At 37.9% G+C, this 23,450-nt stretch overlaps 2 protein-coding genes across 9 annotated transcripts in view; one reads left to right on the forward strand and one right to left on the reverse strand.

Annotated features, from left to right (window-relative positions):
* Positions 1-15,573, reverse strand: part of Prpf40a (pre-mRNA processing factor 40 homolog A) — a 39,675-nt gene extending 24,102 nt beyond the window's left edge. For 4 of the 8 annotated variants that reach the window (XM_041631434.1, XM_041631433.1, XM_041631432.1 and 1 more), the window contains exons 1-5: positions 15,429-15,573; positions 14,274-14,405; positions 2,866-2,946; positions 1,981-2,011; positions 824-840 (exon numbers count right to left, since the gene is read on the reverse strand). In XM_041631434.1, the coding sequence (XP_041487368.1) occupies positions 824-840; positions 1,981-2,011; positions 2,866-2,946; positions 14,274-14,405; positions 15,429-15,512 (345 nt within the window). In that variant the 5' untranslated portion in view covers positions 15,513-15,573. Of the gene's footprint in view, positions 1-823; positions 841-1,980; positions 2,012-2,865; positions 2,947-14,273; positions 14,406-15,302 lie in introns of all 8 variants that reach the window. The other 4 variants (XM_041631427.1, XM_041631429.1, XM_041631428.1 and 1 more) reach the window with 4 other exon arrangements.
* A 502-nt stretch (positions 15,574-16,075) lies between these two features.
* Arl6ip6 (ADP ribosylation factor like GTPase 6 interacting protein 6) overlaps positions 16,076-23,450 on the forward strand; it is a 45,083-nt gene continuing 37,708 nt past the window's right edge. Inside the window, exons 1-2 of the mRNA XM_041631553.1 lie at positions 16,076-16,834; positions 18,075-18,128. Coding sequence (XP_041487487.1) covers positions 16,435-16,834; positions 18,075-18,128 — 454 coding nt within the window. The 5' untranslated portion in view covers positions 16,076-16,434. The remainder of the gene's footprint in view (positions 16,835-18,074; positions 18,129-23,450) is intronic.

The raw sequence follows: 23,450 nt of genomic DNA on the forward strand, positions 1-23,450 counted from the left end.
ATGGCTAACATAGAGAAGAATAATGAGCTAATATAAGTTATAAGAGTTAATAAGAAGTCTCAGCTACTAGGCAAATCAATTCATATCAAATCAGTTTATAACTAATGTAGACCTCTGTGTGATTTCTTTGGGACTTAATGACTGCAGGAACCGGGCAGGACAGAAACCTCAGACAACAACCGTATTCTTCAGGATAATCTCAAAGGCAGCTCATTTTGCATTTTCATCCACCTTATTTTTTCACAATATTTCAATGTGTGTTTCAGCACAGCCAACTTAACCTTTTTCATTTGCTTAAGTCTTCTTGAGAATGCTGTAAGACTTTTTCCTTTTCTTGGCACCACCATGAAGTCCCAACACAGGATGAAGGGTAGACGCCTTTTGAATGCTGTAGTCAAAGTATGGCATCTTCCAGCTGCTTACCAGCAAGGAGCAGCCTTAGCCAATCAGGAGGAATTCCTTCCTAAACCTGGATTTTACATTTTTCTATAGCATCTGAGGGTTCAACCTCAAGGGTGATGGTCTTCCCCATAAGGGTCTTTATGAAAATCTGTATGTTGGTAGTGTTCCACCACAGGTGGGCAACTGGAAAGCCAAAAACCTGTTTTCTTTATAAAAGTAATTGGCCTTGGTATTTTGAGATAGTGACATAAAACACAAATAATCTCTCCCAACTCTCTAAAATAAAGATTCTAAAATAAAGCTTTAACATTTGGCATGAAAAACTGAGGACCGGTTTAGCACATAATCTTTAGAAAACAAGGATCAATGTAACATGTTTAAAAAATGTAAGGAACAAGCAACGGGTTTCAATAGTACTTACTGCACCAGATGCGGCACCTAAAAGACAAAACATTTAAGCGGTAAATGACACGCTCCTCAGTAGGTCCAATACTTATTTCTTCCTTTCTATTCTTATTAAAGCTCATGAGTTGTCCTTTATTTCCTGTTTACTTGCTTCCCATTCAACAAAGAAAACAAATGAAACATCTATAGCATAAAGCATTTTTAAAACTCGAGTTTTCAATCTCCAAAGTTAACTGTCAGCTGCCAAAATGAGAAACATTCATCTTGCTCTTTGGCTATCTGTCACTCTCACTTAAATTCCTTTCTTTCTTATATATGTTATTAAAATACAATAATGCCTCTCTATTCTCTAACTTTTGTCAAACTCAGTTACTTTAATCTTATGCCTGTGCTGTCATATAGCACCATACTCATGAGATATCACACTTAAAATTTAAATTACAATGAAATAACTTCTTCAATTGTACCAGCCACATTTCAAACTCAATTACATGTAGCTAGTAACAACTATATGACAACAATTATAGGTTATAGTATATTTCTACCATTGCAGAAAGTTTTGTTAGTGTCCTACACTACCCCCCACACAAAGCTTTATGGCATAAGGGATTTTCAGGTGTTTATTAGTGACAAAGCTCATATAAATAATTAATTTCTAACTTTAGAAACTAGGCAACTTAAAATTTTAAGTAAAAGAGAAAACAAAGACTGTAAAACAAAACAAAGGCTCACATATATGGAAAGCATTCAACTGACTAGAAATATCAACAATAGAGCCAAAGCATTGGAAAAGTAGGTTGACTACAAAGACCAATGAGGTAACAGTCATTTTTGTTGTTATGACTTAAGAATGCAATTATAAATGCCATCTGTCTATCGTCAAAAACTGCAAAAATACAAACCAATCATAAAGATCATTTTAAAAACTAATTTTATATGAGTGGTTTGTCAGAATATATGGATGTACAGTACATTACGCCTGGTGCCCAAGGAGACCAGAAGAAGGCATCAGATTCTCTTGGAACAGGAATTTCAAATGGTTGTTAACCATGTGAGAATGGGGAAAGGATGCCAAGTCCTCTGAAAAAATAGCAAGTGCTGAACCCTTCAGCCCCAGATAACCACTGTCATTCGTTGTTCTAATATGGAGTCCAACATACACTGTAGACATACCTGCAGCTACATCCATACTGTTTACTCCAGGCTGCAAGAAGAGACATTAAATTACTACCATTCAAATTATTTAAACTACATTTTATAGAAATATGGTACAATGAATCAATTCCATGTGTAATCTATAAGCCACTAACTCAACAACCATAAAATTTCTAGTGGTCAACTCTCAGGCTTGCTATACGTTTCAAAGCATTTTAAGATACTACATGGTTATTAATTGTACAGAGAACCACAGGCCTTCCCTCTCAATTCTGAAATCTACAAAGCTCTGAAAACCAAATCTTATTAATTAGTCAATGAAACTTATCAATACTAACATATCAGAAATAGGGGCAAAGACTCCACAGGATATTTTTGTAATGTAAATATATGCAAATCTTAAAAATGTCAATAATTTGATTAAAACACCAAAATCTTACTATTCCAATTAAGTATGTCATACCTATTAATTAAAACCAGTAAGCTCTCAGGAGTTTATACTAATATCATATTTATATACCAAAATATTACCTAAGTATAACAATTAAGTCTATTCAAGATCATACCAAGTTAAATTGTAATAGCTGAAGTTTCAATAAAAGGGGGATTTCAAATTAAGTGTTCTCATTTTTAAGTTGAATATCAATTTTTACTAGCATTTAATAAATGTCACCTTTGAAAATACAGACTACCACAGTGGTTTTCTCTCACAATTTAAGTGCCTTGTTTCTTACAGAATTAATTTAATCATTGAACATGTACATATGTTGCAATGTAATGCTCAATTATGATTTCCATGTTATATTTTAGTTTTAAGGTGTCCTACAAACTACATGCACATTATTACTCACATATGAAAGCAATCAGAACTCAGAAAAGAATTATTTTCACAAGATTACCAACCGGTAAGGCAGGTTGCATGGAAGCCTGAGACATATGAGACATCATCATTCCTGACATTACTGAAGACATCATTCCAGGCATCTAAAATAAAAGTTAAAAAATGGTTACCATGTAGGAACAAAACACTTTACAGGATTGCAAGTATAATTTAAGAAACAATGTAACCACTGAAACTATGCTACTTTATGAAACGAATAATATGCTTGCTTAGTAAGTGCTTGTTGAATGAATGAAGAATGCTATACTGATACTGCTCTAATACTTACGTCATAATTCATTTGTATGGTAACAATATTTAAGTAATTTAATTTACTTAGTTAATTTAAATAAGTATTAAGAAGACAGACTATATTAGTCTAACTTAAAATTGAGACTATTCAATTCAATTGAACACTGATTCTCCTTTCTTTGAAACAAGAGACTATAAGACAAAAATTTTTCATAATTTTCACCTCTTATTCTTATCTGTACTAAATAAATTTGATAGTAATCTGGTCATTTTCATAATCTTAGATCTTTGGTGCTTAAAATTTAAACACTGATTTAAATAATATATAAATAAAAACCCTAAGTACAGAATAATCCTAAGTACAGAAAAGTACGTAAATACCTGAACATATACTAGTTTGTGAGAATTTAATTTTATCTACTAATGACTGGAACTAAAATCTGAATACATACTAAGCATGAATAAAAATCAGATTGTTTCTTTTCTAAACAATTTGACTCAGTATTCATCTATATTACAAAAAATAAAATATATAGTCCTATATTAGAATTTGACATTAATACATAGAGTATCAAAGGATCTAAGAAACTTGGAGGACAAAAATTGTAATAACCATGAGTATTAAAGAAGGAAACTGGTTATTCAAGCTTCAAGTTAAATGAATAAATTATAAAATAGGAAAAGTATAAGCACATTGGTCAATCTAAAAATATAAAATTAGGGAAGAATTTCTATGTGTAGTTTTATTACTTGTTAAAATTAAAAGTGAAACAGGTTGTAACACCTGTAGGCTTGCATGGGGTTAACTGATTGAAAAAAAGAGATAAAAATTATCTACTGGACAGAAATTATAAGCAGAAGAACGTGATGATTCTTGGAACATATGGTCAAAATAATATTTTATAAAAAGCATAGAATTTGAAAACAAGCACGGACATCTTCAAAACCTAACTAAGAGATTAAAGAAATAACATATCTTATGAAAAAAGCAGCAGCAAACATGGAAGAGTTATGCTTGCTTCCAAAACCATCTACCCTTCAGAGATGCTCACCACCATGCTTTAGAAAACAACAGCGAACTCAACAGATAACTTGTCATGAGAAGCACTTCAAAAGCACAGCAGAAAAGTTTAAAATGGCATATATATATATAAAACAAATAAAAAACTACATTCTGAACTAAAACCCTAAGATAATTTTAGAAGTGGAAGTTTAAAAACCTACAAAGAAAAATAGTACTTTCTAAGGAGGAAAAAGTACTTTAAAAAGTAGAGTAAGAAGAAAAATCTTCACTAACTTAAGAGACCATTCATAGTATCAATAGACTGAGCAAACTAATATAACTTCAGTTAACTATTGATTATAACATAAAGACAAAATCCCACTGTCCTTCCTATTTCTCACAATTTAAAACATTATTCACGAGTGTGGAAATCAATTATGGCTAGAAAATAAGACCGATAGGAAATACAGAGCTACAGTCCTGTAGTTCTTAAGTCCTGGCAGGCAGAGTCTAGTTACATTTGTTTTACCTGACAAAGCTATCTGTGAGCTTTTATTTTATGTAAATAAATATTCTAAAAGTGATGGTATGAATATGAAACTGAAGAACATCAATATATAAGATACTGTATCTCATACATATTGCTTCACATGGAGGGTGGTTTACCTAGCTCTAACTGTAAAGTCTTTTAGATTTCCTATTTGGGACCACCACCTCCCATTGTTAATGTTTACTAAAAAAGGAAAAACTCTTAGTTTAGTTGCTATGATAGTATCATAACAATTTCAGGAAACACACCACTTTCTAAGTACAAATGGACATTCACATTAGCTTAACATGAAATGTATTATAATACATTTTATAAAATCAAAACATGTTGCTTTTTCTATTTCTAGTACTTTGGCCAATATATAAAGTACTATAATAACCATAAGTTTTAGTTATTAAGACCAGAGACAGAGTGTTTGAGGAAAAGTGAACACCAAGAAGCAACAGCCAATGCTCTTAACTATCTCTCCAGCCCTGGAGTGGAGAAAGTTTTAAAGCCAATTATCAGTATGTATTCAAGCCAGGTATTGTGGATAACCCCTCTAAATAAATTCCTGTTACTACACTACTGGCCAAAGAAGGAAAACCAAAAGTTCATAATCAGTATGGGCAATCTCCCCAACAGAATATTCCCTAAAAATAAAAGTACGACTGCAGACGTGAGATTAATAGTAGAGCACTTGTCTAGTATGCACGAGGTCTTGCAATCAGTGACCAGTACTAGGAGAATAAGATATTCAGAAGCAGCACAAGTTTGAGGACAATAAATAAATGAGTAAAACAAAGGCCCACATACAACCTACTCAATTGCTTTTAGCATCCCAGATAGTTTCTCGTTGTAGATATGTGTTTTATTTACCACTTTACATACTTAAAAAAAAGAACAGTAATAAAAGCAGTATAAATGCCACAGAAATTGAACAAGGTCTGGAGAGATGGCCCAGCAGTTAAGAGCACTGACCACTCTTCCAGAACCCTGGTTTAATAACCAGCATCTACATTGAGGCTCACAATCATCTGTAACTACAGACACAGGGGATCTGATGTCCCCATATCAAAATAACAAAAACAAATTAAAAAACAGTACAATAAAGACAGTACATTTCTGTTAAATATCTAAATAAAAAAAGGTAAATGGTGTTTTTATAATTTGTTAACACGAAGAAAACATTTACTAAGACAATTTCACATACCTAGTTTTGTTTATTAAATACAACCTATGGAACTTAGAAATTCTAAAGTAAGTAAAGTAGTTCTTTCCATCTCTAATCTGTGTTTCACATCCCATATTCAGTAACCTATGATCAATGTAGGTCTGAAAATATTACATAAAACTTTAGGCTTAGCAACACTGTGTGTGTGTGTACAACTTCAAATAAACCTCATTTTACTTAATAATGGCCCCAAACCATAAAAATAAACAGTAAACATGTATAAGGTTCAGTTTCAGGAATCCACAGGAAATCTTGGAACACATATACCTAATAAGAGAAACACTTTATATCTACCCTTCATGCTCTGAGATTAACTGAATTGATTACATCTTACAATTTTACACAGAGAAGCAGCCTTGCACAGCTATTAAGTCAGACTAGCAAAATTCCTATCTTAATTTGACTACTTAACAGCTTTGGGAACTTGGACCACTTTGACACTGACCTCTCTGGACCTCAATTTCTCATCAACAGCAAAAATATTACCTGATAGGACTTATTTTAAGCCACCAATTGCAAAAATGAATGTAAGGCAATTAAAATTAGTGCTAAGATATAACAGCCACTAGAGTTTCCTCACAGTATTCACGGTTCTAGTACTACCTAATAATCGCTAACAAAATCTCCAAATGTTTAACTCATATAAAATGGCACCGTATTTATATAAAAATCTATGCATAATCCTGGTAAATTTCAAATATCTAGATTTCTTATATTACCTAATAAATATCAAACGCTACATAGTTTTTAAATTGTAAAAATGCCAGAACACATTCAGTATAGACACAAATCTTTCTCTAAATATTTTTGAATGGTCAATGGTTAATCTACATGCACCAGCACCTAAAAACATGAAAGATCAACCAACAATATTTTATTTTAACTCTTAACCTTTCACAATGAATGAACTTTTCATTTAACTTTTTCCTCAGCCATTCCTTCTCTATTTCTCATTTGCTTTGTTCATATTCTTCATTAAAGGTATCTAGCAAACAGCATGAACTCTTTTATAACCTTGAATAGAAATCAATAGTACATGTAATAAGAAGTCATCCCAGATTTAGTATCAAATTTAATGCTGGCTCCGCAGTGTTAGTGTACAATTCATTTAACTCTCTAGACCATCCAGCTACCAAATGTACCCTTGACTAATAGGCAATTTAGTTTTCAGAAAGGGAGATTAAATTCAATAAGGATTATGAATTTCTCAAAGTTTATATAGACATGAAGACAGAATTTATAATCCTTTACAACAGGCAACATAAATTAAGAAATGTAGCTGAATAAAAATGAATACCATTGTATTTTTTAAAGATAGTTCTAAATTCAATTAGAGAAACAGAAAATAGTGGTGCTTAAGTCTTACAAAATTAAGGGTTTTAAATTTTATACTAAAAAATATAACTTAAAGCCGGTGGGACAGAAGACCATTATAATCTCCTTTTCACGTTCTTCAAGCTATAACCAATAATACACCTATCTGCATCTTTATACTTTGTTAGTATCAAAGGGTAATCTATTAACATTAAATACATCATGTAGAGACAGACTCACTGATAAATACAACACATAATTTTGCTGTTACACAATCCTAGCTGATATTTGTTTTTGTAAGTGAAGCACATTCTAAACCAATAAAAAAAGATATCATAGTAAACATATAAATCAGCAAGTCTATTAATATCATTACTAACTTAAGTATTATGTATTATAGATGACTTGTCTTTATTATGACTGGTACCGTAAAATATTACCATAAACACATGAGCAGTGTTTTCTCCTATGACCACAAAACAGCTATGTCACTGGGCCATTACTGTACTGAATACTACAGGAAACTGTAATACAAGTATTTGCTTATCTAAATAAAGGAAAAGTATATAGTAAAAAAATATAGTAAATCATAAATTTTCAGGTCCACTCTCATCTTATGAGACTACTATCATGCATGCAGTCAGCCATAAGCTAACTGAAACATTATTATGTAGCACACAGAAATTAATCAAGTCTCATTTACAGAGACAGCAACTTTCCTAGACTACATGATGAAATACACCATTCCAAACCCATTGTCAAAAGGAGCTTAAGGTTCTGAAGATCAGGACCTAATGAATATGACCCTATTTTTACAATAATAATTTTTATTTGAAAAAACCAAAGTTTAAGACAAATCATATAAAATTTTGTTTAAATGAAAAATGAGAGCCTTAGATACAACAAACTGTATTTCAACCTCCAACAGTTCTGAATTTCTGGCATTATAGATTTTTTTAAAAATATTTATTTATTTATTATGTATACAGCATTCCTTCCATGTATGTCTGCAGGCCAGAAGAGGGCACCAGACCCCATTACAGATGGTTGTGAGCCACCATATGGTTGCTGGGAACTGAACTCAGGACCTTTGGAAGAACAGTCAGTGCTCTTAACCTCTGAGCCATCTCTCCAGCCCTGGCATTATAGATTTTTAAGAGAAGTCAGTTTCTACTTTGAGCACACTAAGAAACAATGGATTTAAGCCCACCAAAGCAAATGATCATGTCTCTATTAATTAGAAGTAACCACTGCTTGAAATAGATGAAAAGTAACAGATGCTAAGTTGACTAATGAAAAAAAATAAAATCAAAGACGTATCTATAACCTTTCCAGGAATAGTCTGGAACGCTCAGTATTGCCAGCCACTCCACACGATGGAGGCTTTTAAAAGCCATCTACACATCATACATTTATATTAACATTCTTAAGAGACATAAATGTCTGACAAAAATAAATATGGAGGTATAAGGTAACCAAATGAAAAACTATGAACAGCATCAACGAGGGGGAGCAATCCGCTAGTACACTTGTGTATTAGAATGTTCACCAAGTGCTAGCAGTATTTCTTATGAATAAGAAGCTCCTAGTGGAAGGTGGTGGGAAAGACACTTAGCGTCTGTTTTAAAAGGTTCCTGCCTGCCGGGCGGTGGTGGCGCACGCCTTTAATCCCAGCACTCGGGAGGCAGAGGTAGGCGGATCTCTGTGAGTTCGAGACCAGCCTGGTCTACAGAGCGAGTTCCAGGACAGGCTCCAAAGCCACAGAGAAACCCTGTCTCGAAAAACCAAAAAAAAAAAAAAAAAAAAAAAAAAGGTTCCTGCCTGCAAGACTTCCCAATAACAGCATTGTGTGCATCTCAAAGAGGGAGAGAGCCATTCTTTTGAAATGAGATAGTTTTCTTAGATCACTCCAAACATTAAACACTTCAAAACATTACTGTATTTCAAGCTTTGAATGCATTCACATTTAAATGTTATCATCTAAATGTAGCTGAAATAAGCACATCTGTAGTCTTAGTAAAAAATGTCAAAATCTAACCACAGTATAAAAGTGAAGATAACATTTGTTCTAGGCTACTATTCTTTATAAAGAAAAGTATTTGCTTGAGAAACGTAAATACACAGATATTACCTAGATTTGAGAATTTATTATGTGCCGCTTTTAAGACTGGCTAACATTAAAAATAAAAACAAAGTATTTCAGTAAGGTAACTCAGGAAAACTCTATTACCAATCACCTTGTATGTTATAGTCGTATATGTAAAAATTTCATTCTCAAGGACATGACGCAGCCTGAATGAAATAAGTACTCAGATTTCTTTCCTTGAAAATAAAAGGAAAGAAGAAAAAGAAACCCCTTATCTACTTGATTTTATCTGTTTTTGCTAAATGAAAAGGCAATGATTCAGATACTAAACACAGTAACAATGTAAAGTCACAAGTAACCTGGAGACACACAGGGATGAGTTACTTTCTACCTTACATTGTAGCAAATAGTATCTATTTGTTTCATTCATTCAACAAGTATTACTCAGCACCCACAATGCACCAAGAATTGTGCTCAGCACCTACAAAATTATTAACAAGAACAACTTGGTTCTTGCTCTGTAAGAGCTTATATTCTTTTATTTATTAGGAACGTAGGAAATCAGAAAAAAGTAAGGAAAAAAATAAAGAAAATGTCACTAAGTGCCAAAATAAAACAGTAAAAATTCCAAGCATATCAAATAGGTATTAAATTACTTAAAGAGGAAGTCAACATTGTTCAAAATTATTTCTGAGGAAATAATTTAGGCAAGCAAAGATGTCATGGTGACAGTGATCATGAAATCAAGAGGTCAAAGACAGCAGCATAAGCTTAAAGTAAAGAACTAATATAACCATTTAAAGCACCATGAAAAGATTAGTAAGAGAACATGCATCACTTATGGTTTTGGCATGTATTAGAGATGATCTTTCAAACTTAAGCTGTGGAATTTAAATACTAGACCACAGAGAAAAATAAAGGAGATTATTGAGCAAAGAAATATATTTTACTTTTCATTTTTTGATAGATTGAAGTCTTGAAGAAAACCAGTTCAAAAACATATGAGCTTCCTAGATGGGAACGGCACACAACCTGGGCTGTTAAAGATCTGTGAGTCTGTCTTACTCAGTATTAAAATAAGATAATTAAATTCAGCTATAAAATGTAATCACTCACTGATGTACTATCAAAAATTCACCCCCCAAAAGCATAATAATTAATTAGGAAGAATTTTATTTCTGTATCAATGAAAGAAAGTAGATACCATAAGTTGTTAAACCTGGAAGGGAGCTCAAGCCTTAATTCATTAAATATTTTTTTTTATTAAAATAAGAGTAAAATAAACACTTAAGAATGAGCCAGCTAATAGAACTCTGTTGGGCAAAGGCAAAACTCAGTTGATAAAGACAACAGAATTTAATGTTCTTGTTAAAAAGCACATACAAAAAGAAAAAGAGAACAAGAAAACATCTTAAAGACAGAATATGTTTTATTCTGAATGGATATGGAGGAAGGCAGCCTTATACACGATCATATTGACAGAAGTTTCTTCTGGAAAGTATTTAATATGGTTACTAAGGAAAAATAAAATTTAGTAAATAGCTTTTTGTTTTTTTTGTTTTTTTTTTTTTCGAGACAGGGTTTCTCTGTGGTTTTGGTTCCTGTCCTGGAACTAGCTCTTGTAGACCAGGCTGGTCTCTAACTCACAGAGATCTGCCTGCCTCTGCCTCCCAAGTGCTGGGATTAAAGGCGTGCGCCACCACCGCCCGGCTATACTTTTTTTTTTTTTAAGAGAGACCCCTCCAAAAGCTTGCATACTATTTAAAGTTCAATTATTACTAAGGCTCTTCACAATCTTCGAATTTTAGAACTGACAAGTATAGTATGACTTTCCCAAAAAGTTGGGTGCATTAGGAGATAATTTAATCTACATGATAAGCAACTGAGATAAAATTTAAAAGATATTACAATTAAATTACATTTGCTATTTCTAGGTATTCACTAATAACCTGAAATGGAGAAAATGGAATTCCAGCTTATCTTATAAACTAAGTGAAGAAAACCCTGAACAAAACCCTTTTTGAAGTGACTAGCTGCATTTCATTTTTTTTTTTTTGTTTGTTTTTCGAGACAGGCTTTTTTTGTAGCTTTGGAGCCTGTCCTGGAACTAGCTCTTGTAGACCAGGCTGGTCTCGAACTCACAGAGATCCGCCTGCCTCTGCCTCCCGAGTGCTGGGATTAAAGGCGTGCGCCACCACCGCCCGGCTGCATTTCAATTTTGCAACCCCAGTTTTACCCAAGATCACTACCGTCTAGTCTGCATACTATTTTATAAACAAGCTTTAAATTTGTCATATTGAGTAACATTCAAAGACCATAACCATTCAGCAATACAGACTGCTTTCTATTTTAGTCTTTGGTTGGTCTAAGAAAAGATAACTTAGACGTGGTCAACAAAGCAGATCTCTTGACAGAAGACTGACCTGTTCCAGGACCTTGGTACATATCAGAATCCAGATGCTTAAGTCCCTTGCATAAAAAAAAGTCGCAATACATGCATATAACCTATGGACATCTTGTAAATTGAAATTATCTCTAGATTACTTGTAATAACTAATATGATATACACGCTCTATACATAGGTAACTATATAGTTGTTTTATATATTGAATAGGGAATACAACAAAGCAAAGTCTGTGTTCTGGAAAAATGTATTTTTCGAGTTCTATAGTTAGTTCAAACAATGGATGAAGAACCCTATAGCTACAGTCAACTATTTTTGAAAATTATATAGCCTTCATTCCCAAAATCTAAAAAGTTTTAAGTAAACTTTTAAAAAGATGTATGGCAAGACCATATATTCACCACCATGAACCATACACCCTACTTCTTCTCAAATATCTGCATTGTGACTACTATTTATTAATAATTCTGAGCATATGCAAATAGAAGAAATGATATAGGAAAATGATCAGTTCATCATTAGGAGAAAGTTCACAAAGCTTTGAGAAAGAATCCTAGATTCCTTAAGGATTCATTCAACTTATCATGCCTTCCTAGTATCATAAAGCTGAAAAAAAGTTAGCTTTACCAAAAGTTAGGACTCAAATTTGTTGGTGGGGGGATGAGTACTAGAAAATGAAATAATGGCTATTCTCTGGAGACTTTCAGAGCTAATATCCTAAAGTATTCATTATCCTCACAGGGAACCAACAGAGGGAGAAAGAATTCTAAACATTTAAATAGTCAGGTGTACTTAATGGTGCATAAACATACTGGACTAGAAAAAAAAGGAGTATAAGACCATGAAGCAAACTTCAGAATATCTGAAGTATCTGAGTAGCAAGTAAACTTGTTAGGAAGGCAGTCACTGGCACAGCTAAAGAGAAGGGGCCATAAAACAAACTGTGACCAGTTTATGCCAATTACTTCAAAAATAAAGTCAGCATTGTAGTGAAAATGACTAACTGGCATCTCAGGTTTGCTAGTGCAACAGCACCATTACAGCAAGGGTAAGCAGGTCAACCCCTTGCAAAACTTACCTTGACTGGCCCAATGGAAACAGAAGGCCCCAGAAAAGAGAGAAGCATCTGGCAGTAGCAAATTGTTTTATTTTATCTTTCTGTGGAAAGAAACTAATTTTAAATAAGAACCAGAGCATTTAAAGAATAAATATCTTTTAAAAGCTCATTATCTAGTTAGAGCAGCTCTACCAAGAAAACAAGAAGGGCTTTGTGCTGCTTAGAGATGGAAAGGTACAGAAGAGGATCAGAGCTGTCTCTGCATCTTCTAGGGAGCTTCAGGTACTGATATTCTAGAGTAACAGAGCAAAGGAATCTTTTACATAAGGAACTCCTGCAGGAAGAACCTTTTTAGTCTGGTGCCTCTGAATAAGAAATTTATACAAAATTAAGGGCTATATTCCAAATATAAAAAAAAATATATACTTGACACTGAGCCATTCTACTTTAAATAAAAACAGAAAACACAAGCTCCTGTTTCCACTGCAATTTCACCAATAACTTTAGTCTTCATTGCCTAGACCATTATCAAAGTCAACAGTACTCATTAGCAAAAGAAAATATACAACTGGTTTTCCATAATATTTTGTTAACCAAAATTTTTCATGACTTATCAAGACATTCAAATGGGATGACCCAGCCTGCCCAAGGATCTGTGTACTATAGAACCTTCCATAGGACACAACTGCTCATGGAACTGAAACTCTGGCCTTTCTTCATTCAACACTTCTAAATTAGAAATAGAAATTCTGTCTACCAGTGTCACTGACTCAGCTACAATCTTTCAATCCAAATCACTCCCACAGAATGTCCATTTTCAATTTGTGCTAGAGACACAAGGGGCAACTCACAATTAGGAGTGCAGAAGCAGTATCATTTTAAAAATCAGGTAGAAAATGAGCTACCTATCTCGCACTGTCCAGGGAAGAATTAGTAATAGAGCATAAAATCCCTCCACACCCAACAAAAGGAAGATATTCCAAGAATAAAATTCATTCTAAATGAAAATCCTGAGTAATTGCTATTTTTCTGATGCTACGCATTTACATGGTTCACCAAAATCATTTGATATATATAAAATATATACATATATATTTACTCCTAGACCATTAACAATCAACCTAGAAAGTCACTAAATCAAGGAGCCTACACATATAATGTCCCTTTAAAGATTTTGATTTTCAAGACAGGGTTTCTCTGTGTTTCCTTGGCTGTCCTGGGGAACTCACTCTGTAGACCAGTCTGGCCTTGAACACAAGAGACCCTCCTGCCACTGCCTCCCCAAGTGCTAGGATTAAAGGCGCGTGTGGGTGTGTGCCACCACATCCAACTTAAGATTCTTTAGATCTTAATTTTGTTGAGGAAAATAATTTTTTTGTACAGTATTACTACATTCAAAATTTGGTCACAGTGATGCTCAACATGACTTGTCTGAAAACATGTGGCTATAAACTAACCCTTCAATAGCTAAAGTCCAGCACTGAACTACATTTTAAAATCTCCACACAATAAAACAGAAATGAACAAAACTAAATAAAGAACATATTCTTACTTGTCCCATTGGAGGTCCTCCCATAGGGGGCATCATCTGTGGCATCATTCCATGAGGTACGGGAGGCATGTTTGCTCTCTGACCCATAGGGTGCATCCCCATTGGTGCGTAATGCATGCCAGGATGCCCCATCTGAAAAATATGAAAACATGAAAAGACACTGAGTAAATGTTTTTTTTTTAAATCAATGACCTATATGGCACAATATCAAGTTAAGTTATTATATTAGCATATACTAATATTAATCTTAAAATAAACTATAGTGGTTATTTTAAGGAATCTGAAAGTTAACAAAGTAAATCCATTATCGGATTACAGCCCCCTCATCTGCTCAATGTTAAATGACGGCCTAGCCTTGGTGGCTATGGAATTCCAACTTAAGAACACAACTTTGTCCCCTTTATACATATAGTCACCTTATATTACTTAAAATTATATTAATTTGGATAAGGTTTTGACATAAAACAGAATGTGGGTACCCAAGAGTAACTTCATTTAGAGATAAATATACTAGTTCCGAAGTCAAATCTGTTAATACAGGTAAAATATCAAGACTGTCATTCTGTCCCAGAAACTAAATGCAAATAACAAACTGACCCGTTTCGTAAACTTCTGATGATATATATATATATGTACGTACACATACAGACATATGTCCATTGTTCCTCGCCCGAAACTAAACACCCGCTGTCAATTCTCCCAACAGAATCCCCCACCACTACTCCCGGCGAAAAGAAACTATGGCAGCTTCTCTCTCAAGTCCCAGGGACTTAAGGCACCCGACGGTAAAACAGGCCTAGGGCTCTGCCACGGCACCTTCCGAAGGTGTCTGTGTAGGCCCAGACCCCTGGAATGTCCCAGGTCCCACGTCCGTCTTTGTGCATTCCCGCCCTCCAGCCCTCTCTCCTGGGACGCAGCCCACCATCTGCAGCTCTTCCTGGTACACTCTCCTCCTTTCGGAGAAAGCTTCCTGTTTCTCAGACTCGGTTTTTCATTGTGCCGCTTTCCCCTACCCCGCCGATCCCTTACCGAGGGCCGTCTCCTCAGGAAGCCGTCAGCAGAGACCCAAGAACTGGAGCACAGGTTTGAGCCGGACAATCTCCGCTCCCCGTCCCCGGGACCCCGCGAGGGAGGTTGGCTCTCCATTTCACTCACCATGAGGCCTCCACGCTCGGCTCCAGTCCCCGGCCTCATCGTCGGGCTCAGACTGCTCCGTCGGCGGCCACTGCCGCTGCACATACCAACAAGCAGCGATCTGAGTGGCTGGCGCCCGCTGGGGCCAAAGGGTAAAGGCTGCCCTGAGCTACGGGGCGGGATCAGCGGGGCCAATAAACTGACAGGCTTCCCTGCTGTCCAATCAGAGCGCGCGGCCGACACGCAGCTCTGCGGCGATTCGCCCCCGGCCTCGGCCTCGCACGGCGTCGCCTGCATGGAGAGGGGGGAGGGGGACGGAGGAAGTTTCTGCGTCGAGGGCTGAGCTGGGAAAACTCCACCAACTTCCCCCAGGAAAGGGGACACGGCCGGGACCCGGCTTCCGGGGCTCGAACCACCGCACCCCGCTGGGGGTGCGGCAGTGGCGTCCTGCCACCTTCGCCACCCCCCCGCCCTAGTTACGTTCGCCCCACAAACCTGAGGCCACCGAGGGTGGGGTGGGGGCGGGGGAAGCGGCACCCAGCGTTATCGGCCTAGTGCGCGCGCGCGTGCGTGGGGAGGGGTCCTGTGCTCCGGGGGGGGGGGGAGGAGCTCGAGCTCTGCGCGCGCCCGCCCGCCTGCCCGCGGCTGAGCGCGCGCCCGGGCGGAGGGAGGCGGCGCGCGCCGCGTCGCTGGCGGGGAGCTCTAGGGGCGGAGATGGCCAGCCGGAGGGAGAAAGCGATTGGCAGTTAGGACGCGGCCGAGCCGAGCCCAGCCCGGGGAGCTGCTGTTATGGGGGACGGGCGGTGCGCGCCGACGGGACCCGAAAGGGCCGAGGAAGTTCGGCTGTGTGCGGGAGCGGGCCGCGGGCGCGCGCTCCACAGGAGCCCCTCCGGAAGAGGCGCCGGCCCCCGCGGCCCCGCGCGCGTTGGTCTCGCCCGACGGCAGCCGTCGCTGATTGGCCGTTGCCGGGACGGGGCGGGGCTGCGGCGAACGTTCGACCTCCTCGGGTCTCTCCGTCTTTCCCGCCATGTCGTTTATGGAGCGTGCGGTGTCCGCGTCCGCGCGACGGCGCCGCCAGGTCACCCCCGGCCCCGTGACTCGGCGGGGGAATTCCAACTTCACTCGGGGGGATGGCTGGGGTGAGGGCGATGTCGACGAGGACGAGGGGTGCGACCAAGTGGCCCGCGATTTGCGGGCAGAGTTCTCAGCCGGGGCGTTGTCGGAGCCCAGGAGGGCCCCGCCTCTCCAGCGGCTCGGGGACGGGTCTCCCGTCCTGCCCGAGAAGCGCAATGGCATTTTCCCGGCGACTGCGGCCGCCAGAAGCCAGCCTCGGCGGTGGCCCGTCCAGGTCCTTTCCATTCTCTGTTCGCTGCTCTTCGCCGGCCTCCTTGCCTTTCTTCTCGCCATCGCCTACCTGATCGTTAAAGGTACTAACCGAAGCCCAGGCCTTGGAAGTCTGTCCAGGGTCAAGTCGAGCCAGTACAGCACTCGCCCCCATTCAATACTTTTCCCCCAAAGCTTTCCCTCGAAACTACCTTTCTTCGCTCTTTTCTCCTTTTGTCTTCTCTCCCTAGCTGGACAGCCCTGCTCCATAATGAGAGCCATTTCGAAAGGATTTCATTCACTAAATCCACACTCTAAAGAAATGTAGAGGCATTGAACACTTGAGTTGAAACGTTAGCACGTCTATTTGATCAGAGTCTGTGTTTTTTTTTCATGAAAAAATAGACTGTATGTGTTCTAAAGCTGATTCACAAATGACCGTAGAGAAATCAAAGGACAAGGCTTTCTTCTCCGCATCCCAAATGTCTACTTTTATAGACAATAGCTTTTCTGTGTTTGTAACGAGGTAGAGTAGTTGCAGGGCAGAGTTTGTTCTGCCAAATAGGAACGCTCCCAAAGACACTCTTCAGCCCTTCCCCTATTTGAGTTTGTGTGGTTAGTGTTTATTATACTGGAAAGAGATTTGAATTTAGAGCTGATAGTCTTGACTTTGCCAATTTATTGCTAAATAGAAACCTCAAAACAGTATCTTGTATTGAAAGGATTCAACACTTTGTCACATTTACTACTGAAAATTAAATCTATTTAATCCCAGTTTTGATTTATTTTCTCCCAGCCCCTAACGGGATGCAGGTAGCCCTTTGACAGGTTACCATTGTTTGATGGGATTTTTGTTAGGAAGACAGACAGATTACTTCTTCATAGTATGTTATTGGGCTGTTAACTGTGGGTCTTAAAAGTTTGACTGCCATTGCTTCAAATCTCTGTCAACACCTTTGACCGGTTTTTTTTTCACTTCAACCCTGAAGTGCCCACAGTTTGTCTTTTGCAATATAAAATTATATGCTCATAAGTACAAGTTTATCACAGAGGCCATTGGTATTTTGGAGACTGGAGCAAGGAACTAAAGTCAGAGTCTACTGTGCTCTTAAGTTTCTTTTTTACAAACGGTCTTCAACACAACCCAGGGGATAAACGTTATTCTTGTAAATAAACAATTATTCTTGTAAAGGTATTTGCTTGCTGAAGGTGGTAAACCAGAAGTCGAAGTTCACTCTGACTTCAGGCTACCTTTGACAGTTGAACAGTGTCTTCAGAGCCTTTGGATATTCGTGTCTTGAAGAAGTACTACTCTGCTACCTAAACCTCTTTTTGTATTTACAGAACTGCATGCAGAAAATTCGAAAAATGAAGATGATGTAGATACTGGGCTGTTAGGTATGAACTGTTCATTCTGTTCATCCTGTTCATCCGATCACTTATTTTTTGTTTTCCTAAATTATATTTAAGTTATACATGCTTTGGGATAAAATCGTTTATATATACCATGTGGAAGTGATTCATTAGCATTTTTCATATATATCATTGTTATAAATGTTATTAGACTTCCTTTTTAGATAGACATTTAGATACTTTCCATAATTTTATAATGGGTCACTAATGTGTATGTGTGTGAGACAAGGAGAGCCAGGCGCTTATTCGTCCTGGCCCGGCTAGCTTATCCCCAAAATAACCACAGCACACAGAAACTGTATTAATTAAGTCACTGCTTGGCCCATTAGCTCTAGTTTCTTACTTGCTAACTCATATTAATTTAACCCATTTCTATTTATCTGTGTATCGCCACATGGCAGTGGCTTACCAGGTAAAATTCCCAGCATCTGTCTCCAGTGAATCCATGGCATCTCTCTGACTCCGCCCTTCTCTCTCCCAGCATTCAGTCCAGTCTCTCTGCCTATCGAAGTTCTGTCCTATCAGTAGGCCAAGACAGTTTGATTATTCATTAATGTTAATCACAGCACACAGCAGACTCCCACATCATGTGTGTACAGGATTCAACATTACTGTGCGTTACTTAAATCTGGCAAATCATTAAGTAGTTTCTAATTATGCTTTGGGAGAGGCTTCCGATTCTTCTTCAGGAATTTAGAACTAGAAACTTGATCACAGATTTAGCCAACATAAATAGTATCTGAAACAGACTTCAGAAGAATTTAATGTTCACATGTTTTTGTAAGCAGTTTCTTTTGAGATAAAAATTTTAAAGTAAGAATTATTTGCCATTAATGTCCAGGTAAGTTTCTAGTGTCCAAAATGTCATACTTTATGTAGTTTATGGCTTTCCAGTGGGGAGGGCTATTATGATACCTGTCTCTCTCACAGATGGCTTTGAGGAGTTTATCTACTTGGCGTATTTTATTATTAAAAATCAGGACTGAGGAAAACAATTATTTTAACAGCAGAAACAACTATGCCAAGACAGAAACCTCTGAGCCTCTGATCAAGAGGAGAGTAAATAGAGTAATAGGTTAATTCTATCAGATTCATGGGGACCAAGTAGGCATAGTTTGACTTGTAGAAAGTATATCTACTGTAGTATATGGGCACATAATTCCCCCCCCCCCCAAAAAAAATAATTCTTTAAAGAAATCTGTAGTAATAGGAGCGGTGGGGCTGCGTCCCCAGCACCCCAGCCGCTCGCTAGCTTATGCCCCTAAATAATTACACGGACACTGTATTCTTTTAAACACTGCTTGGCCCATTATATCTAGCCCCTTCTCGGCTAACTTTCGCACCTGGACTAGCCCATTTCTAATAATGTTTGTAGCACCCCAAGTTGCGCTTACCGGGAAGATTCTAGCCCACGTCCATTCTGGGTCGGAGCTTCATCGCATGTGCCTGGGAGAGGGGAGCATGGCATCTGCTCCAGAGAGCAGAGCTGTCGAGTCTGAGCTCACTTCCTCTTCCTCCCAGCATTTTCTTTATTATAATTAACCAATGACCTTCCTCCATCAGAAATCTGTTTCAGGGTGGTAGTGGTTTCCTTAGCATGCTCATATTCTCATCTCTAGCACCACCAAAATAAACAAACACCTGTTTCAGAGCAGCACCGCAAAGGTTATTTATTAAGTTCTTGATAATTGAGGCTATTGTGGTAATGCTTGTCCTTATATTACTCTGAGCTTGACTTGTTAATCTCTTTGAGAATAAATGCACAGCAGGTCCTGCAGAACTGATAGTAGACCTCTGAGTAAACTGCTGAGATAGTGGATGGTTAAAAGGATAGACCAACTCTATTAAATTTTCCTCAAATTGGTGATAAATTAAGATACCAAGAAAAAAATGATTTATTATCTTACCATAAGGAAGCACCTAGGGAATTATATCCTTAACCATTTTATAATTGATATAAAAGTTTGAAATGAAGACGTGAAGAAGCAGGGTAAATATTTAATAAAGTTGTTGAAATTTTCAACTAGATTAAAAGAAAAATGTTGTGTACTGTTTTAGATTTTCTATTGCTGTGAAGAAGCACCAGTATCATGGCAACCCCTATACAGAAAAACATTTAATTTGTGCTGGCTTACTGTTCAGAGGTTAAGTTCATTATCATGGTGGGAAACATGGCAGCATGCTGCAGACCTGGTGCTGGAGAGGTAGCTGAGAGTTCTACATCTAGATCAGCGGACAGCAGGAAGAGAGTGGGGCCCTGGAATTGGCTTTTGGCTTGAGCATGTGAGACCTCAAAACCCACCTCCAGTGACACACCTAATCCACATGTGTAGTAATAGAAGCGGCGGGGCTGCGTCCCCGGCACCCGGCCGCCTGCACGGCTAGCTTTACCCGAAATAATTACACGGAAACTGTATCCTTTTAAACACCGCTTGGCCCATTTCTATCTAGCCTCTTCTAGGCTAGCTCTCGCACCTGGACTAGCCCATTTCTAATAATCTGCTGTAGCCCACGAGCTGGCTTACCAGGAATGATCTTAACCTGCATCTGCCTGGAGTGGGAGAATCATGGCGACTCCTTACTCAGCTTCTGTCTCCCCGCATTCTGTTCTGTTTACTCCACCCACCTATGTTTTAACCTATGAGAGCCAAGCAGTTTCTTTATTTTTTTTAACCAATGACCTTCCTCCATCACTTCCCCTTTTTCTGTTTAAACAAAAAGAAAGGAAGGCTTTAACTTTAACATAGCAAAATTACATATAACAAAACAGTTATCAAGTAAAAATTAAAATAATCTTTATCATAATTAAGGAAAACTATAACTATAACTAAGTATTCTTAACACCATCAAAGACTCCAGAAAGATACAATATTACCTAAGCAAACAAGAAAAAGGCAACTTTTAAAACTCTAGAAATGACAGAGACATGTCGCTGCCTGGACAGTCACCCAAAGTTCCTCTGTACCGTTGGGGCATCCATCTTCGGCCTACAGGCCCATTGTATCCAGAGACATTTCCATAAAGCAGGACATTTCAAAGTCAGTTCAGTCACTATCTTTTGTGTTCGGCAGAATGTCTCACAGACTCTTTCATGAATCAGGAACCCCGAAAGATCATCTCACCTTTAGGCAAGTTCAGTAGTCCTCTCTCTGTGGGTTCTCTGTGTCCTGTATATGCAATAGTCCAGGCAAAAACAGTTTCTTGCCCAAATGGCTATCAAACTCCATAAAGTGCCTCTTCGATGCCCATCTTCTTCTTGAAGTAGATTGGTGCTGCCAGGAGCAGACATGTCTCATTGTCATGAAAAGTCCTAAGTTATTAAAATATTTAATAGCATATTCCGTAGTCTTTGAAAGATATGAAGAATGCCCATCTAAGCTGTAATATATATCTCTATATCTAGAAAATCTAACTAACATGACTACAAACTTGACTATTATGATTATCTATTACATTACATTTTTAAATGAACTACACAATCACAGTACCTTAATCAAGATCAGAAACACATATACATATAACAAAATTGACCTTAAATCTCTATCAATAAAGCAAAATCTATACTAATGCAAATTATTCATACTTATATCATATCCCCCTTTAAATGTAAAAGAACGTTTATAAACCATATTTGGGAGCATGGGCGCAGTTTTTTCTCTCCAAACTGCTTCCTGCTGAATGGGGGCGTCATTAATTAGGTCTTTCATGGTATAACCTGTGTGCTAGTTTCATCTCAGTTGGCAGTTGAGCGAAGCAATTTTCTGAAGATGTTCACAGCAACCCTTCAAGAGGACGTGGTCCATCATACCATATCGGAATAGAAGAAATGAACAGGGTCTCATCCTCTGTGAAAACAAAATAAGAAACTCCTTTCCAAAGCATCATGTCCTTAGAATCAAATTTCAAAGTCAAGGCATTTTCAAAATATCTATGTTGGATTAGTTCAGCAGCATTTATAAATAAGTATCTTTTAGTAGCTTTTGCTCTTTCCTCAGCATTCAAACAATTCAAAGAGAGCATAATAGCATACAGTATCAAAAGTCTCTGTGTATTTTCCATCATCGTGCGGCTTTATTTTAATCTCTATTTCATTTCTTTTTACTTCTATTTTATATTCTCTGTATATCTTTGACCTGGAATAACTCTGTGGACCAGGCTGTCCTTGAACTCTCAGAGATCCGCCTGACTCTGCCTCCCAGGCATTCGGGATTAAAGGCGTATGCTACTACACCTTGAACTCACAGAGATCTGTTTTTCTCTGCCTTCTTAGGCACTGGGATTAAAGGTGTGTGCTACCACACCTTGAAGTCACAGAGGTCAATCTCCCTCTGCTTTCCAAGTGTTGGGATTAAAGGTGTGTTCTACCACACACAACAACTCTCTTCCTTTTTTTTTTTACTTTAAGAACTTCAACTTTTAGCTTGCATATATTTTTAACACACTGTAAACCATTTAGAAATTTTCTTTGTCTTTGAATCTCTCTTTACTGTATATCTCTCTTTTTCTAACCACATGAGTCTTTAATTTACCAAGCAATCTCAGTAGGACTAAAGCCGTGGCTTTGCCAGCTAGATCCAGTCCATTCCTTAGCTTTCCAGCCTCATGGCTGAGGTACTGGCTGTAGCCATGTTTACTGCCACAACTCTATGTCATTTCAAGGTTCCTGCCAGTGAGTAAGTTGCAGCAGCCTGTGCTTGCAAACCGCACGAACAGCCTGCGTAAAAGAGTCAGAGTTTGCCCTGGCAGGACAGCCCAGAAAGCTGGCATTTTTAAACAGCGCAGCTTTTTTTCCTGCTATTGCTGAAAACCGAAAAGCATGCGTTCAGCTTTTCGTCAACACCGTTTAGGTGTTTCGTGGCAGGACCTCTTAAGAGCTGCAGGGTTTTGCAGCTGAAGCTGAGTTAGGAAGCCTCTCTTAGATGAGAGCGCTTGCTTGCCTCTAGCAAGCAGAGCAGACCCGAGAAATTGCAGCTACCAAGAAAACACGCTTTACTCTTTCCCAAGCTTTCTCAGGCTTTCAGTGGATTCAGTTATCCACACGTCTGGGCGCCATTCATGTGAGAATAATTTAATCATTTCACATTATTTATAGGTATTCTTATTACTAGTCTTTTAGTGTAAGTAAGTATTGCTATTAGATCTGCTACTTAATATTTCACTGAGACACATGTAAAGTTTATCATAAAACTGCCTCAATGGTTTGATAGTAGGTTGATTTATTTTGTTTTCCTAGAAAAGTAATTTGAACACAGTAAGTACTCTACCATGAGAAGAGTTCTCTTCCTATAGACTTAAAAATTTTGAGTA

The sequence above is a fragment of the Microtus oregoni genome, unplaced genomic scaffold (assembly GCF_018167655.1).
Source record: "Microtus oregoni isolate MIOR12 unplaced genomic scaffold, Mior012 000037F_ref0000500, whole genome shotgun sequence".
Classification (NCBI taxonomy): Eukaryota; Metazoa; Chordata; class Mammalia; order Rodentia; family Cricetidae; genus Microtus; species Microtus oregoni.